This window comes from Arachis ipaensis, chromosome B5, assembly GCF_059453495.1.
Source record: "Arachis ipaensis isolate K30076 ecotype BB chromosome B5, ASM5945349v1, whole genome shotgun sequence".
NCBI lineage: Eukaryota > Viridiplantae > Streptophyta > Magnoliopsida > Fabales > Fabaceae > Arachis > Arachis ipaensis.
Genome location: NC_142440.1, coordinates 149,022,572 through 149,040,841, shown reverse-complemented (window position 1 = coordinate 149,040,841; position 18,270 = coordinate 149,022,572). Strand labels below are relative to the sequence as shown.

The following is an 18,270-nucleotide window of genomic DNA, read 5'->3' as shown; positions in this document are numbered from 1 at the left end:
GACACAACTTATTTTTTATTTTTTCTTTCATTATTCTTGTTAATTTTTTATAATTATATTTTTTATTATTATATTTTATCATCAAACAGGATACAAGAACACAAAAATTTGTGTCTCTGTCCTTTACGTCTTGTTTTTAATGTCTTATCTTATTCTGTTTTCAAAAACAAACGCAGCCCAAAAGTACATAGATATACAGGAATAAGCCATATTTAACAATGGTGCTCTCCAACCCTTTACTCTTGAAAAAACTAATTTAATTTAATTTGTGTGAGAAAGAAAGTTAGGGAGTTAAATACTAGATCGACAATAAGCATGGTGTCTTCAACATCATCGACAGTGGAGAGGGAACTCGAGAGGTGGATGAACTAAGACAAAGTGACTGGGATCGTGACGATGGCCGGGTGGTAGGAGAGAGGGGCGGTAATGGTGACGGAGTGGGCGTAATGACGACAACAAAGGATGCTGGGGTTTGTCAGAGCCAAATATGTTTGACAGAGAATGGTGCGGTTACTACCCCAGCTGTGGCTGCGGCAGCAGGACTAGTGGAGACGTCGGACTTGGAGAACTTGGGGGTTGGGGGAGCGCAAGATGGATTGCTTGATGTATAGAGTGATGTTGAGAGTGATGCTGCTTCTGAAACACCTGACACCAAATGGACGAAAGATATGCAAGAAAACAGACAGGTTTGAGATCTCGCTGTGGAATCTGGTGCTGTGTTATACAATGAGGAAGAGGATATAATGGCGATACTCCAGGCACATAATGAGGAAATAGCTATGAGGAAGAAGCAGGCTAAACAGAAAGCAAAAGCAAGAAGAAGTCGTCCGAAAAATACGAAAAAGGTGTGTACAACTGTTTTTAAATGACTTTTGCATCCTGGAATATTCGGAGGTTGGCAGGGATGGGAAAAGTGAGTATGGTCAAGAACTTTAGAAAGAAGTTCAATTTGCATATGTTAGGCTTGATAGAGACTAAAACAAAGATGGTGACTAAATTTGATGTCGTACAACTATGGGGTAATGATGTAGTGGGTTGGGAGTTTGTGGCAGCAGAAGGTGCATCTGGAGACTTGTTGTTGATGTGAGATGCAACAGTGTTTAATGTACGTAACTGTTATATAGGAGGTAGGTGGTTATGCATGGATGGAGTGCTAGTAAAAAATAAATTTCAGTGTGCGTTCTGTTTAGTGTATGGTGAGCATGTTAGGGAGGACAAACTTGTTGTGTGGGAAGAGTTGAGCTTTTTGACAGGCTTATGCCAAGTACCTTTCTGCTTTATGGGGGATTTTAACGAGATTGTTCAGGTGGATGAAAGACAAGGGGCTACTTCTTTGCCAAGGTCCACGGTGGAGTTTAAATCTTGGATTTATGATATGGAGTTAATGGACCTAGGATTAACTGATCGGCGGTTTACATGGTTCAGGGCCCAGTCATGTAGCCGTATGGACAGAGTCTTGGTTAGTTTGGAGTGGCTAGAAGAATTTTCTAAAACAAGTTTACAAGGAGATCCAAGAGGCTTATCCGACCATTGCCCAATGATTATGAATGTCACAAGGTTGGAAGGGGGGCCAAGACCGTTTCGGAGTCTAGACTCGTGGTTTACTCATGATGGATTTTTGCGGATGGTGAAGGAGGAGTGGAGGAGCACAGGGGAGGGTCAATTCATGGATAAGTTGAAGGCTTTGACGGTTCCGTTGGGTAGATGGCATAGAGACCATTTTGGAAATCTGGACATGAGGATTAATAAGTTTGAAGAGAAGATTAAGAAAGTAGATGATATGGTGAGCAATGGAGTATATGATGGAACAATGGAAGCTAGAAGGAAGGCGCTTGTGAGCACTTGCAAGAAATGGTATATCAGAAAGGAAATTCATTGGAAGTAGATGTCACGGTCCAGACATGCTAAGGAGATGGATAAAAATACTAGATACTTTCATAATATCGCCTCGACTCGTCGGAGGAACAATCGGATTGATGCCTTAAGAATCCATGGAAGATTAGTGCGAAATCAATCCCGGATTAAGGTTGCTATACGAGATTTCTATAAGGATTTATACCATCAGGAAACATCACCAAGTATAGGGTTCCGGGAAGGGCTGGTAAGGCGAATAACTGAGGATGAGGCAATAAAGCTGGAATTGATGCCGAGTGCTGAAGAAATAAAGCTTGCAGTGTGGGATTGTGAGTCCACTAAAGCACCAGGAAGTGATGGATATAATATGAACTTTATTAAGAAGTGTTGGGCAGAAGTTGAGAAGGAATTCACGGAAGCGGTTTTAGGGTTCTTCCAATCGGCTGTGCTACCCAAGGGTTCGAACGTCACCTGGGTGGCATTAGCACCGAAATTTGTTGGTGCAACAGAAATCAAAGACCTTCGGCCGATTAGTATGGTGGGTTGTGTGTATAACGTCATCTCTAAAGTGTTAGTTTGGAGGATGCGGAATGTGATGCCAGGATTAGTAGGCGAGACTCAGAGCGCTTTTGTGCAGAGGAGAAAAATTCATGATGGAGCTTTGATAGCTTGTGAAACTGTGCAGTGGTTAAAGTCAAGAAAAAGGAGCTCAGCGATAATAAAACTGGATTTTCAAAAGGCGTATGATAGGGTCAAATGGAGTTTTGTGGATATAGTTCTGCAGAAGATGGGCTTTGGGCATAGGTGGCGCGGGTGGGTTAAGGACTGTGTATGTTTTTTGCGACTATGTCAGTACTTATTAATGGCGCTCCCTCTAAGCCCTTCAAAATGGAAAGGGGCCTACGACAAGGAGATCCTTTATCTCCTTTCTGTTTGTGCTAGTTGTTGATGTTCTTTATAGAATGATCGAGGAGGCAGTGAGGAATGGACGCATCTTTCCACTTTTGGTTGGACGGGATAACATTGAGTTGTCACACTTACAGTTTGCAGATGATACCATACTTTTCTGCCCTCCAGAGGAAGAGACCATAAGGAATTACAAGTGTCTCCTACGCTGCTACGAGTTTATGTCTGGATTGAGTATCAATTTTGAGAAGTCCAGCTTCATTCTGGTTAATTGTGAAAAGCGTTAGGCGCGTAAGATGTGTCTTTTGCTGGGATGTAAGGAGGCCTCCCTCCCTGTCCGGTACCTTGGAATTTCCTTGGGTGCGAATTCGAGGCTAGTTAGGACGTGGAAACCAGTGATTGATAAGGTGGAAGAGAAGCTGAGTCTGTGGCAAGCAAAGACCCTTAATAAAGCAGGTAAGCTAGTCCTCATTAAATCTGTCCTTAATAGCCTGCCTATATACTACCTCAGTTTATACAAGTTGTCAAAGGCGGTAGCGGAGAAGTTGATCTCCTTACAAAGACCGTTCTTGTGGAATAAAGAGGATGGGAGGACCGGGATACCCCTAGTAAGATGGGAGGTAGTGATGGCTCCTAAAAAGACAAGTGGCTTGGGAGTAGGAGATGCAATAATACGGAACACAGCTCTTCTGTTTAAGTAGTGGTGGCGATTTTCGAAAGAGGATTGCTTCTTATGGAAGAAAGTAGTGTGCTCTTGTAATAGCATGAATCCTTCTGAGATGTTGCATGGTCAACCGGTTCCTCCAAGAGGGGATCCATGGAAGGATATTTATCAGCTTCGAATCAGAGAGCCACAAATCAGAGAAAAGATGATCACAGGTTTGTCAATGGATGTAGGGAACGACAGAACAACCCGATTCTGGGAGGATGACTGGCTAACTAGTGGTGTCTTGAAAGATTTGTTTCCTAGACTTTTCTCGGTTTCAAACCTTAAAGGATCTGTTATAGGAGACTGCGGGTTTTGGGATGGGCTTAAGTGGATATGGAGCTTCCAGTGGAGGAGAGAGTTATTTCAATGGGAGCTGGAACTCTTGAACCAACTCCATGAGATCTTATGTTCAGTTAAGCTCACAACTGAGAGGGAGGATATAGTGGTTTGGAAATTTGATAAAACTGGTATTTTCTCCACTAACTCCTTTGTGCAGGTGATGTAGGAAGAAGTACTTCCGGGGAAAATAACGAGCTATAGCTTCACTAGTGCTATATGGAGGAGATTTGTCCCGCCAAGGATTGAACTGTTTTCATGGTTTGTGTTGATTGAAAGGGTGAATACTAAAGAAAGACTATGCAGATTAGGTGTCCTTGACCAGATTGATAATATGTGTACTTTATGTTGCAAGTCTGTTGAATCTGTTTTTCATCTGTTTGTTGGTTGCGAGTTCACTTGACAGGTGTGGTGTGCGTGGCTTTTTGCTCTTGGTAGGGTCTGGACAATACCAGGTACTCTGAAGCACCACTTTGAGAGATGGACGCAGGCTGCACAGCGAAAGAGTGAGAAGAAGAGGTGGTTGGTGGAATTCTTTGCTGTACTATGGGCAATTTGGCTAGAAAAGAATGATAGAGTCTTCAATAATCATGGCTCAGGTGCGGTGGAAATCATCAACAGGTCCTTTATGCTTTCCGACGAATGGATTGGTGGTGCTCCCTTTGGTTGTTGATGGTAATGCCGAAGATGACTAGGGGTTGTTATCACCTTTGGAGTTATTAGTAATGTATTCTTTTCAGTCCTCTGTATTCTGTCTGCTCCACCCTATGGTGTAGAGTGCTTTTTAATTCAAAATAAAAAATAACAATCATTATCATCGTCTCTAAAAATACACATATACATACATGAATAAACTATATTTAACAATGATGTAATAAAAATAGTGTTCTCCAACACAAAAAAAATTTAAAATTTAAAATTCACAAGAGTTACTACAAACGTATTCCACACAAAAAAATAAAATTGAATTTCAGAAATTAAAGTCTCGTTAATTTTTTTAAAAAAAAATAATTTTTTTAATTTATAATAAAAAAATTTTTAAATATAAAATAAAAAATTTTAAATTATAACGTTTAATAGCCAATAAACTATAGCCAATGAGTTATAGCTCAAATGACATAGTTTCCCCATACTCAACTAAAAAATTGCGGGTTCGAATATTCTATCTTTAATAAAAAAAAAAACCAATAAACTATATCTCAAATAATATAATCTTTTCTTCTCATCTAAAAATTTTGGATTTAACTTTAAAAAAAAAAAAAACCCACTAACGTCTAATAATAATAATGCATAGCGAAAGAAACGTGGGGTTGAATGAGGATGAGCGTGAAAAGTGAAAACGTAAAAGGAGTCCACATCATCGTCAACAAAAAGCTGTGTGACTCTGACCGTACCACACATGCACTCATACCTCCCTTTATCTCTCTCTATCTTTGCTACTATGCGCACTACGCACTTCCCTTCTTCTCATTTTCCTTCTCCTTCTCCGTCAACAGCAGCAGCTACCTTATCCCTACATTAACTCCTTAATCTCCTTTCTTAATCACTTTTACCATTCTATTCTCCCCTTTCTCCCCATCTTCACCCTACATTTAATGCAAGCAATTCTGTGGTTCACCTTCAATTCCCGACTCAATCATCACAATAATAACAAAACACACACACACTCACACTCCACCACTGTTTTTTATGTCCATTCCCAGCCGCTTCATGCCACTGTCCCCGCCATCTCAATCTTCTAGAACCTTCCATTCCTCTCCATGGGCTGCATCTACTCTCGTGTTTGCATCGGCGACAACTGCGTCGGAGGTGCCGCCGCCGCCTCCAGCATCAACGGCGACGCAATCGCTCGTCCTCCGCGCGGGACCTCATCCTCCGAGCCAGACGAATCCTCCGCCGCCGCCGCCGCCTCGCCGGACGGCGACTTCCAGGTGCTGAATCAGCTCAGCTTGACGCGGGACCCGGAGGCCGGAATCCGGAGGCTCGCTAGGGTTTCGTCACAGTTCCTTCCACCGGAAGGTTGTAAAGTGGCGAAGGTTCCTGCGTTCAGCTACGAGCTTCGGTACTCGTTCTTGTCACAGAGAGGTTACTATCCTGACGCACTGGACAAGGCGAACCAGGACAGCTTCTGTATCCACACACCGTTTGGTTCGAGTCCGAATGACCATTTCTTCGGTGTCTTCGACGGCCACGGCGAGTTCGGTGCGCAGTGTTCACAGTTTGTCAAGCAGAAGCTCTGTGAGAATCTTCTTCGAAGTGCGAAATTCCAAAACGATGCCGTTGAGGCTTGTCACGGTGCTTTTCTGGCCACGAATTTGCAGCTTCACAATGATGTCTTGGATGACAGCATGAGCGGGACGACGGCGATCACGGTGCTGGTGAGAGGGAGAACTATAATTGTGGCGAATTCAGGCGATTCGAGGGCGGTGATTGGAGAGAGGAGAGGGAAGGATCTTGTGGCCGTTGATTTGTCGTTGGATCAGACTCCGTTTAGGGCTGATGAGCTGGAGAGAGTGAAGATGTGTGGTGCCAGGGTTTTGACACTGGATCAAATTGAGGGTTTGAAGAATCCTGAAGTTCAGTGTTGGGGAAATGAAGAAGGTGATGATGATGGGGACCCACCGAGGTTGTGGGTCCCCAATGGGATGTACCCTGGGACTGCATTCACAAGGAGCATTGGGGATTCAATTGCCGAGACTATTGGTGTTGTTGCTAACCCTGAGATTGTTGTCTTCGAGCTCACCAAGGATCATCCTTTCTTCGTGCTTGCAAGTGATGGTGTCTTTGAATTCATCTCTAGCCAAACGGTAGTTGATATGGTAAAACTTTTCACCTTTTCTCTCTCTGACCTTTTGTTTTTTTATTTTTTGGGGTTTAACTGTAGTGTAACTTTTTGTCTTCCTTTGGGATAAACTTTATTCTGATTCTAGAGAGGAAAAAGAAAAAATGTTGTTGCCCTTTGCTGGTTCTGTTGTTGATATTGGCTTTAGGGGATGTTCTGATAAAGCAAGTTTGGCGGCAAGGAAATTATCATCCTCTTTCAATCGCAATCATGAATGGGTGTAATTGATGTTAGGGACTATGCTTTACTGTATTTGCGAATTAGGAATTTACCAAAAAGTTACTTTTTGAGGAAAAGAATGCACTAGTTGTATAGACCTGCAAGTAAAGGAAGCTATTGGAAAACATGATTGAGTGCAAAACATTCTTGGGGTATGCTCCACCTGAATGCCCCACACTTCAGTCCAGCACAAAGAATGCACTGCCAAAGCACTCTATGAGACCTACCACCACTCTAATATAAGTGAGTGAAGCTTCTGGTCATTGTTAGGACTTAGGAATATTGACTTCAGTGGTAGTTTTACTATAATCGATGACAGGATTTTTAGTATATTTTATTTTACAAAATAGGGGGGAATTCTGGTCATTTCACAATTCAGTATGAACTACTTCTCACTTTAAGCAGGATTGGCATGAGCAGAATATCAAGCAAACTATCCACAAGATGTCCTAAGTTATTGTTTAATGAGTGAGATTGATTTTAAAAGAGATATGATTTTGGGAGGGTCGTGAATCTCCCCTCCCAATAAGTAACAAAGTTATAGTAGTTTGTCTATCAAAACTGGAATTTGTTCTTTATTATGCCACCCTTGGCTTATGATCTACTTGCTTGTAAATTTTGTGTATAGATTCTCCATGACTAAGACTGATTATTGTAATGTGCAAAATTAATTGTGAATTTAATTTCGGGATCCACATTACCAAATTGCACAATGCTTTTTGAAATTGAATGCATATTTAGTGTATTTTTGTCTGGTAATATTTTCCAACTAATAAGGAAATTCACAGATTTATCTATTATGTAATTGTATTTTTTTCCCTCCGTGTCCAACTGTGACAATTTTCTAGGCTATGCCTTTGTTTGGTGAAGCTTGGTCAGCAATTTCTTATGCACAGACTTAGATTAAGGCATCAGTGATCCAACAGCTTATCATTTGGTAGCCCAAATCAAATCATAAGGCAAATCCCAAGGTTTCCCTTATAATGATAGAAATTGATGACCACAATCAACTACTAAACCCTAAGAGCTGTATACACATTTTGATAATGCTTTGCAATTATATTCATACCATATTTCACCTATATTTTGGTTTATCATAGGATCTAAGTCAAATATTTTGTAACTTAATTTGCCATTATGCTTCCAGGTTGCAAAGTTCAAAGATCCGCGTGATGCTTGTGCTGCAATAGTAGCTGAATCTTATCGGCTTTGGCTACAGTATGAAACTCGTACGGATGATATCACAATCATCATTGTGCATATAAATGGGCTAACTGAAGTATGACAGTATTCCTTTTTTCTTGCTTTTCATTTATATTTCCCAACAATATTCATACATTCATTTCCCCATGTTTCTTGTTATTAACTGATTTAGCATCTCTGATCAGCCTGGTGTTGGTCAGGAAAAAACATTTGGCGAATCTTTACGAACTCCAGTGCCTCAAGTTGTAGAGATGACAGGTTCAGAATCTCCCTCTACCCTGGGTTGGAACTCTAGGAACCAACGGGTAAGGCATGACTTGTCAAGGGCACGCCTCCGAGCAATTGAAAATTCCCTGGAGAATGGGCAAGCTTGGGTTGCTCCATCTTCAGCGCATAGGAAGACATGGGAGGAAGAAGTAATCCCCAATCTATTTCTTGTTTTGTTTTGCATTAACTCCTCTATTTTTCACATTTTGTTTGCATTGATAGCAACATTTGTATACAAGCATAAATTCATTGATTTATCTTTTCTCATTTAGTTTGTTTGAATATCTATCATTTATGGTGCTTCTTCATATGCTACAACAGGCACAGATAGAGCGAGCACTGCATGATCATTTTCTCTTCCGAAAACTTACTGCTTCTCAATGTAATGTTCTATTGGATTCCATGGAAAGAGTTGAGGTGCAACCTGGTGATATTATAGTCAAACAGGTCAGTTATCTACTTTATTATTGAAAAATTATTTACCTTTGTTCTTTAACTTTTATGGATTTCTCTGGCGAAAAATGGATTAACACTATTCTTGAATGGAGCTTGCATTCCTATTAGAAACCTCTGTTTATTTTGACTTGGTTTGTATTTTGCAATGGCAAAAATTGTGACAAAAAGTTATACTTTTCAGGGCAGTGAAGGTGACTGTTTTTATGTTGTTGGTAGTGGAGAATTTGAGGTCTTGGCAACTCAGGTTTGTATCTTTGTCATTTGATTGCCGTATCGATTTTATGGATCTCTGTGATGGCTCCACAACTATTCTTTCAAGCAAATATTGAAATTTATTCAAGCCAGAGGCAAGGCAAGGATCATGGCATCTGCAGGCATCCAAAAATTATAATTTTTTTTAAAGCTTTCTTAGCAAGCAATTTTTCATTCATGATAAAGACAACTGACACAAACACTTACAAAAACCACCTTTCTGTTATTTCTAAAACCTAATCCAGAACTCCGGCTCTCTTGGCTTTGCCCCTTGCATAATCCAGATGAAATCACGTTTTCAAGGTCTAGGACCATATCACAAATGTTGCTTCTACAAGCATTTCTAAAACTGGATTACTTTCTTTGTTGTGAACAAGATGTGTTAAAATTTTTGTTCTGTGTTTATAACAATGGCAGGAAGAAAAAGATGGGGAAGTAACCAAGGTTTTACAGCGTTACACATCGGAAAAACTATCATGCTTTGGAGAGCTTGCTCTAATGTGAGTACTATCCATTTTTCCCCTTGTGGTCCACGCTGATTGAAGAAATTTTTTGTGACATGAAAAATATCCAACTATCAGGTCATTCAAGTTTACTCAAGTTTACATATTTGTTGAGGACTATAATCCATTCAGGGACATGAAGTTAACCAAAAGTATTACAATATTCTAGAACATGGCCAATTTATATGATTTTTCCCTCACGGTACTGACTATAGTGCATTTGCATCTGCATTTTTCTTGTTCGTTTTCCTTGGAAATCTTCCAAAGTGATTTTCAACTCTTTTCTTATTTTTTATAGTGACTGCAACTCTGCATTGACACCATAGGTCTCTTACCTAGAAAATTTATATTTTTTCCTGAAACGTGACATTGCAGGTACAATAAACCACTCCAGGCTTCTGTACGTGCTGTAACTAAAGGGACTCTTTGGGCTTTAAAGCGAGAAGATTTTCGAGGCATTCTAATGTCAGAATTCTCGAATTTGTCATCCTTGAAGTTGCTACGATCTGTAGATCTCCTGTCAAGATTGTCAATTTTACAACTGAGTCAGATTTCTGACTCCCTCTCTGAAGTCTTCTACGCAAGTGGGCAGACAATAATTGATCGTGTAAGTACTTTCCCGAATATTTTTATTTAATTATTCTCTAATCTTTTCTTGAATTTCTTTAGTATGCTTTTGCAGAGTGAAGTCCATGGATTGTACATAATCCAGAAGGGACAAGTGAAAATCACTTTTGATGCGGATTTATTGATGAATCCAAATGTTTGCAGCCTCGAGCCTGATTTGGAAAATGTGAATGATAATGCACAGAGCAGAATAGAATTGTCAATAGAGAAGCAAGAGGGAAGCTATTTTGGTGAATGGGCCCTTCTTGGTGAAAAGGTTGGTCCCTTAAGTGCTGTTGCTGTGGGTGACGTTGTATGTGCTATATTAACAAAAGAGAAATTTGAATCTGTTGTTGGCTCCATACAAAAGATTTCTCAGGAGGATCGCAAGTAAGTTTTTTATGCATGCATATAGCAGAAATCAGCATTTTGGTTTTTTGTTTATTTGCCCATTTGTTGCTCTAAAAGATGTAGCTTCATATAACCGGCACTATCACTTTGACCTGTAGGTCAAGACATAATTCCAAAGAGTTGGCTAGAAATTTTGACTTTTCATCCCTAGGAAAAGTCCAGCTCTCAGATTTGGTAAGCTCTCTCTCTCTCTCTCTCTCTCTCTCTCTCTCTCTCTCTCTCTCTCTCTCTCTCATGCATTGGGAATGAGATCCACAAATTACTTCATGGTCCTTTTCTTTGTAGGAATGGATAAAGAGTGTCTATTCTACTGACTGCTCTGATATTGGGCTTGTAAAGTTTGGAGAAGCAGGTAGATTAATCTATCTCTAACTTCTCTCTTTAAATTTGAGCAATGCATATTTAAATTCCAGAAATAATTATTTTAAATGACTTTATTCCTTCAAGTTTTACTTTTATATATCAATTAACGTCGGTCTCTAAATTTGGCTCAAGTTTTTTGGTTGAGTAAATTGATTCAAAACTTACCACCATTGGAGGGTGACTTGGTTGTCTTTTTCCTACATCAATTAATAGAATTGAATATAGTCATTAATGAATTAAAAAACATAGCGTTTTAATGCAATTCACTGACCGAGTATGTTTTGCAAGCAGAAAATTTGCTTACATTGAAGAGATTTTCCAAGCCAAAAGTGAAAAGGCTGGGAAAAGAAGCACAAGTCTTGAAAGAGAAAGATTTGATGAAGGGTGTGAGCTCTTCAGCATGTATACCACAGGTTTTATGCACTTCTGCCGACAGCATATATGCTGGAATAGTGTTAAATACACTCCTTGCTTGCCCTTTGTCTTCCATACTTTCAAGTCCTTTTGGTGAATCGGCCGCACAGTTTTGTGCTGCATCTGTTGTTATTGCTTTAGAAGATCTGCACAAGGTTGTATATCTAACTAATGCTTTTGCCTCAATTTGCCTTCTTGGCCTTGTGACTAACTTTTCTTTCTTGTCCTCATTAAGATTTCATATTTGAGTTTCAGAATGGTGTTCTCTACAGAGGAGTCTCGCCTGATGTTGTGATGTTGGACCAAACAGGACATATACAGGTTTGGATACTTATGTTTTATTGATTTCTCTTATATGTTTGTTTTAATTATGTTACCATTAGATTCTATTATATTCAATTTTTCAATTTTTTTACTCGTAAATTTGTCATTGGTTGTAGCTGGTTGACTTTAGATTTGGTAAGAAGCTCGCCAGTGAAAGAACATTCACAATTTGTGGGATGGCAGATTCACTAGCTCCAGAGATTGTGTTGGGAAAAGGCCACAGTTTCCCTGCTGACTGGTATGAATAAAGTTATCAACAAGAACTTTTGTGTCATTAAATTGAAATGAATGGTTCTCCATTCATTTTGTTTTATCTGTCATTGTTACTTTTCGGTATATCTTGTATCTAGATACATTAATTCGAGAATGTACTGAAGGGTGACGTTAACAAATAAATGTAAACATAAGTAATGTACATTGTTTGATGGCACTAATAGCAATGATCTGTGTTCCTTGAAACGTCAAGTTGAGAAATCTCATTGATGTTATACTAATATACTATACAAGTTGAGAAATCTCATTGATGTTATACTATACAGGTGGGCGTTGGGAGTTCTGATATATTTTATGCTACGAAGTGAAATGCCATTTGGATCATGGAGGGAAAATGAACTTGATACAGTTGCCAAAATTGCAAAGCGGAAGCTACATCTTCCAGATACATTCAACCCCGACGCTGTTGATATCATATCCAAGGTATATTACTACTCTCTTTCTATAAGGCCCCCATTTAGATATCATCGCTTATGACTTAGGGAAAATTACAATAATCTCCCTTGCGGCTAGGCAATATTATACATTTACCTTCTATTTGTAAAAGTTTATATGTAACTTGTTCATTTTCCTTTGGCATTTGTTCAGTTACTTGATGTGGAAGAAACTACTAGACTTGGTAGCCAAGGTACTGATTCTGTCAAGAGTCACCCATGGTTTAATGGTGTTGAATGGGAAGGGATTCGCCACCGCACTTTTCCCGCTCCTCCGGAAATCGTTTCTCGTGTTACACAATACCTGGAAGTTCATTCTGAGGATTGCAGTGGTTCTCTAGGTTCCCCATTACAGGAGGTAGAAGAACTCAATGTGCCTGAATGGCTTGAGGACTGGTAAGAGAGAATATGAGAACATTATTAGGTTTCTGTGTCCTCTTATTTTAAAATTTGGCTATACACCAATATTTAAATACCTTTGCTTTGTTGGATAATTGCAATCCAAGATTGCAATGAACCAGAAGATGCAAAGTGACACATTTGATATCAGAATATTCCCCCCATAGTTCACTTTTTTGTGACATGATTGCATTGGAAAACCAAATATTCTTGGTGTTTTCCATGCTTTCTATTTATTTATTTAAGTAGTTGAATATGAGTAGGGTAGGTTCAATTATGTTCTTTATATTCTCTTCACCTCTTTTTTCTTTCAATTTTTTCTTATTATTTTGGGAATTCCTCTCCTTTGTAAATATTATATACTTGTACTTGAGTGGGTTTCTTATCATTTTTCAATTAAAATATTCATGTTTAGAAGTTTTCTGTATAACCCACTTAAGAAAATTCTATTGTCAGGAACAGATATGTTCATCGTACTGAGAGTCACATAAATATGTATAAAATATTATATTCATGATTGTGTATGAAGTAATCCATTATTTTATTTCTATTTTGAAGCATTGTCAAATATAATTTAAATAATATGAGATTACTAAATACCAATCATAATAACTATTTATCACAATTTGTTTACTTTTTTGTAGTTTTACTGGCCAGGTACAAGTGAACATAAATTAATCTCTATATTGTTGATGTTAATGTGTATCTACTTTAAACTGAAAACAAATAACTCAGAGTAGGTTGGCCTCTAAGTTCGAGATCACAAATATATCTGTCAATGCACCAAATAAAAACACATCTTTTTGTTTAAATATATAAAAATTTTGAGCACACGTGTTTATCACTTGTGTTAGTCTTGTCCAATCTCCATAATTTATTTATCTTTCCCATCTCTCTTGACTATTATACTTTTAACCCGATAAAGACACGAATTAGACCTACCCCTGACAAAAATTTAATGAATCAATAATTTAAAATTGCATTGACAATTGTAACAATTGCTAAATGTTGATAGAGGACTTTTACTCGAAGCAAGGAGGGGAACTTCATGGTTAATTAGGCACCTGAAGTAGTTTAGAACCATGATTTGATGGTCACTTGGTGTTGGTGGAAGGGGTGGGTGAAATGGTGAATGTTTCAGTCATTTGCTGAAATAGTGATGCAAATCATGATGGGTTTAGGCTTGTGAAAAACCGGAACGAATGAGAGAAAAAGTTTGAGTTTTTCAGAAGGTAGGTAGGTGAATCATGAATGTGGAAACAGGGAGAAATATTACTAAGATCAATAATAAATAAATAAAACATTAATCTTCAATGTTAAATTAAATTGATATGTGGTGTATAATAAATAATTCATGTGTTACTTGACAGAACGGGTCATATAATCTAAGATTACATGTTGTTACGTACCCAGAAGATTCGAGTTGTTGACAAATGATAACTATTGACAAAGCTGACAAATTTGTATAATCTGGCTTATTCAATGACTGAGGAGGTGGTATCCTTTATTAAGAGTTAAGACAATGGGATAGGGCTTATCTGTGACGTATATATTGTTGTATTGTGTTTGCACCTCTTTTGCCATGAATTAATTCATAGATACGGATAATACTTACCATCCACTTTGATTCCACAGTCTAATGAGGTTGCACTACCTAATCATATCACATTAATTTATTCTATACACTTCCTTTATTTATTTATCGATTCGTTGACTTTAACCAAATCAACAATTGCCATTTCGCTACAAATTTCCTTTTATTTGAAAAGGTGATGTTACATGTATAAGTATTTCTGTAATTAAATTAAATTAAGTGTGTATGTGTAAAATAAGTACAATAATTTTGTATGTATTGGATGTATCATATTTATATATACTATTAGATTTTATTAAATAAAAATCAAATGTTAGATTCTAATAAATAGAGAATATCTTAGTACATAAATAAATATCTTTTAATATATCATATTTTAAATAGTAATATAATCTTTTATTTTTAAATATAAAATATATAAATACAAAAATATAAATATTTTTTATTCATTAAAATTAAATATTATACACGAAAATTTTAATAATATCAAAAAGATATTTTAAACTGCAACATAAAAATATAAAATAATTAAATTATATTTTATATTACTTGACGAATAATTAAATTATTATTTTAAAATTTATTAACTAACTATTTTTGTTAAATAATAGTATTATATAATGTAATCTTTTATCTTTGTTAAAATACAATTTATTTAAAAATTATATATAGTACAACAACAATAACAGTCTTGTCTCACTAGGTGGGATCGATTATATGGATCAAACGACGTCGTTAAGTTCTATCATGTATCATGTCTATAAATAGACCGTTTTACATGTAGATCTCATTTGACCACCTCATGGATGGTCTTCCTAGGTCTTCTTCTACCTTTCACCCCTTGTCCTTTGTCGGTTTTCTTCTCACATGTTCAAACCACCTTAGATGCGATTCTACCATCTTGTTCCACAATAGGTGCTACTCCAACTCTCTTTCTTTCTCTTATATATCTTCGTTTCTTATTCTATCCAATCGCGTATGACCACTCATCAATCTTAACTTCTTCATCTCTACCACACTTAACTTATGTTCGTGCTTTCTTTTGGCCATCCAACACTCTGTACCATAAAGTATTAGCCAGCTTGATAGCAATGCGATAGAATTTACCTTTAAGTTTTAAAGACACTTTTTGTCACATATGAAATCAGACGTACTCTACCATTTTGACCAACCTACTTGGATTCTATGATTTACATCTTGTTCAATCGCTCTATTATCCTGTATGATGCACCCAAAATACTTAAAACTTTTAACTTTTCGTAGGATATTTTCTCCAATCTTCACCTCGATATTAGAATTTTTCCTTTGACAACCGAATTTACATTTCATATATTCCATATATTAAGTTTTTCTAAAAGAACATTGAAAAAACAAAGAAAGTTAATATTTCCATATATTATATATAATTTTTTAAATAAATTATATTTTTATAAATATTTTGTTAAAAAATTATATTATATAATAATATATTTAACAAAAATAGCTAGTCAATAAATTTTTTGAATATAATATTTTAATTATTTTATATTTTTATGTTACAATTTAAAATATCATTTTAATATATTTTTTAATATTATAAATTTTTTTTTGCATAATAATTAATCCTAATGGATAAAAAATACTTATATTTTTTGAAACAAAAAACTACTACCTTCCTACAATAAAATAGGTGATAATCTTTCGAATAGGTATACTATTTATTAATTTTTATATATTAAATAATTATAATAATAATATAATAATATTAAAATCAGGTAACATATTATGTTTTACTCTTAGATTTAACAAAAATATATTTTTAATAAATTATATATGATGAAAAATATTTTGTGAAAGATATTTGTATACTAACTTTTTAATATATATATATATATATATAATAAAAAATTTAACTAACAAAATAAAAAAATATTTGAAAATAATAGAACATAAAATATGATCTTATTTTATATTTTTTAATTATTACTAAAATAATTAGATGATATTAAATATAATAAATATTTAATTATAAATATTATATATATAACTATAAATATTAAATTTAAAAAATAATTTAAATTATTATCTACTTAATATTATACATATGCATGGTTGATATATATTATTTATTTATTTTTTAAAAAATTAAAAAACAAAAAGTTAATATTTTCATGTATTATATATTATTTTTAAATAAATTATATTTTTACAAATATTTTGATAAAAAATTATATTACAAAATAATATTTTTAACAAAAATAATTAATTAATAAGTTTTGAGTATAATAATCTAATTATTCATTAAATAATATAAAATAAAATTTAATTATTTTATATTTTTATATTACAGTTTAAAATATTTTTTAATATAATTTTGTAAACCTCATTTTTTTTTTGGATTAGATCATTCAGTAAAAGTTAAATCCAAAAACTTCTCATCAGTTAAAGTTAAACAATTCCTAATAAGTTAACTTTAAACGATTGCGATTAATAATCATTAATTTTATATTTTTAAAAAATAAAATTTAAATAATTATTAATTAATAATAATTGATTAGTATAGAGTGCAGTTTAAAAATGAGCTTATGGTGGAGTTATGGCTATTAAGCTTTAAGCCAACTCTTGTGTCACGTGTGGCTTTTAAAAGTTTTAAATTATTCGTATTATTTGTTTTATTTTTTTTAGTTGATAACACCAAAATTTATTAATGTGGTAAGTTAAGTGATTTTACAAAACTTAAGACATTGAAATTTCTTAATTTGAGGGTTGATTTGATCTAATTTTTTAAAATGATTATGTTAATCGTTTAAGACTATTATCATATTATGTGTGTTGTAGTGTCACTTAATGTGGAAATGGATCCTCTCCAATTTTTTTTTCACTGGAGAGAATAAAGTGTAATCTCTCACCTTTAATTCTATAAGTGGAACCAGAAATTAATAAGAGAGAGAACAATGAATGGTGAGATCAAACACTGGACATTATCCAATTTTTTCCCACTAGAGAGGATCCACTCCCACTTAATGGAAAATGGTCATATCAACAAATTTTGACACCGTTAATAACAAAAGTGACAGAAGACTAAAATAACTCATTTTAAAATCTTTAAATAACGAATTTGATTAAAAAAATTTTCGATGACTAATTTAAAAAATAAGTGATTGTTTGGAGACTAATTTAACCATTTATTCGAAAAATTAATAACTACTCAAGACTCAAATAAAAACTAGTTGACAGAAGAAACACTACACTGCCATGGATTCTTTTGAGCAAAATTTCACTCCACAAAGCCTTACTCCAGCAAGATTAGTGGATACTTATTCAAGAGAGAAATAGAAGGCTAAGCAGCAGCAACCACTAGTAGAAAATGGCATGAAAATCACGGTATATTTTCAATGTTTAATTTTCAAATAATTTTCTAGTTACTTCAGCTTAAGTCATGATAATGATATATTTTGAGCTTAGGTTTTGATTTGACTAAGATGGGAATAATATTTTCTTTCTAATCTTAGTTCAAAGTGAGGGGACATAATCATCATTTGAAGGTGTGTGAGGCTAGATTGCAGAAAAAGAAAATCTTAATCCTTATGCATTTGTTGAAAAGCATAGTTTAAACAGACTTAAAGACAAATTGAACCTTGTCAGCAGCATTATGAGCTGAATAGCAAATAAATTTTTGTAAAATAGTCATTATATATTTGTAAATTGTAATAGGAATACAACTTAGTTTCATTTCACTAAAATCTCTTACTTACATAGATTACAATACTTTTTTTACTATAATAGATATGTACTTCAAAGTTTAACTATTTGTAGCAATTTTTAAAAGTTAGATATACTCTTGAAAACGCATAAAAAAAATAAATTTAATTTGTACTTATCAAAATTTAAAAGTCTATTATAATCTTATATAATAATAAATATTC

At 35.1% G+C, this 18,270-nt stretch overlaps 3 protein-coding genes across 6 annotated transcripts; all 3 read left to right on the top strand.

Moving 5' to 3' along the window:
- Positions 1-985: 985 nt before the first annotated feature.
- Positions 986-1,885, top strand: LOC107641285 (uncharacterized). Its single transcript, XM_016344781.1, has 2 exons — positions 986-1,058; positions 1,191-1,885. Exons 1-2 carry the CDS (start codon positions 986-988, stop codon positions 1,883-1,885), a joined length of 768 nt encoding a protein of 255 aa, XP_016200267.1.
- Positions 1,886-3,524: 1,639 nt separating this feature from the next.
- On the top strand, positions 3,525-4,478 carry LOC148566186 (uncharacterized). The gene is made up of 2 exons (XM_088487423.1): positions 3,525-3,965; positions 4,212-4,478. The coding sequence occupies exons 1-2, from the start codon at positions 3,525-3,527 to the stop codon at positions 4,476-4,478; spliced, it is 708 nt and encodes a 235-aa protein (XP_088343549.1).
- A 624-nt stretch (positions 4,479-5,102) lies between these two features.
- On the top strand, positions 5,103-13,303 carry LOC107644412 (protein phosphatase 2C and cyclic nucleotide-binding/kinase domain-containing protein). 4 transcript variants are annotated; one of them, XR_015883167.1, is made up of 15 exons: positions 5,103-6,624; positions 8,014-8,145; positions 8,270-8,485; positions 8,658-8,783; positions 8,974-9,036; positions 9,462-9,544; positions 9,923-10,154; positions 10,230-10,543; positions 10,663-10,738; positions 10,850-10,916; positions 11,219-11,496; positions 11,577-11,662; positions 11,782-11,903; positions 12,205-12,361; positions 12,527-13,303. XR_015883167.1 is itself a non-coding variant. In XM_088486180.1 (15 exons), the coding sequence occupies exons 1-15, from the start codon at positions 5,566-5,568 to the stop codon at positions 12,770-12,772; spliced, it is 3,237 nt and encodes a 1,078-aa protein (XP_088342306.1). In that variant the 5' UTR covers positions 5,103-5,565; the 3' UTR covers positions 12,773-13,303. The 4 variants fall into 4 exon arrangements, 2 of the variants coding, with proteins under 2 accessions (XP_088342306.1, XP_088342305.1); XR_015883166.1 differs by having other exon boundaries at positions 8,255-8,485; XM_088486180.1 differs by having other exon boundaries at positions 11,597-11,662.
- The last annotated feature ends 4,967 nt before the right edge of the window (positions 13,304-18,270 follow it).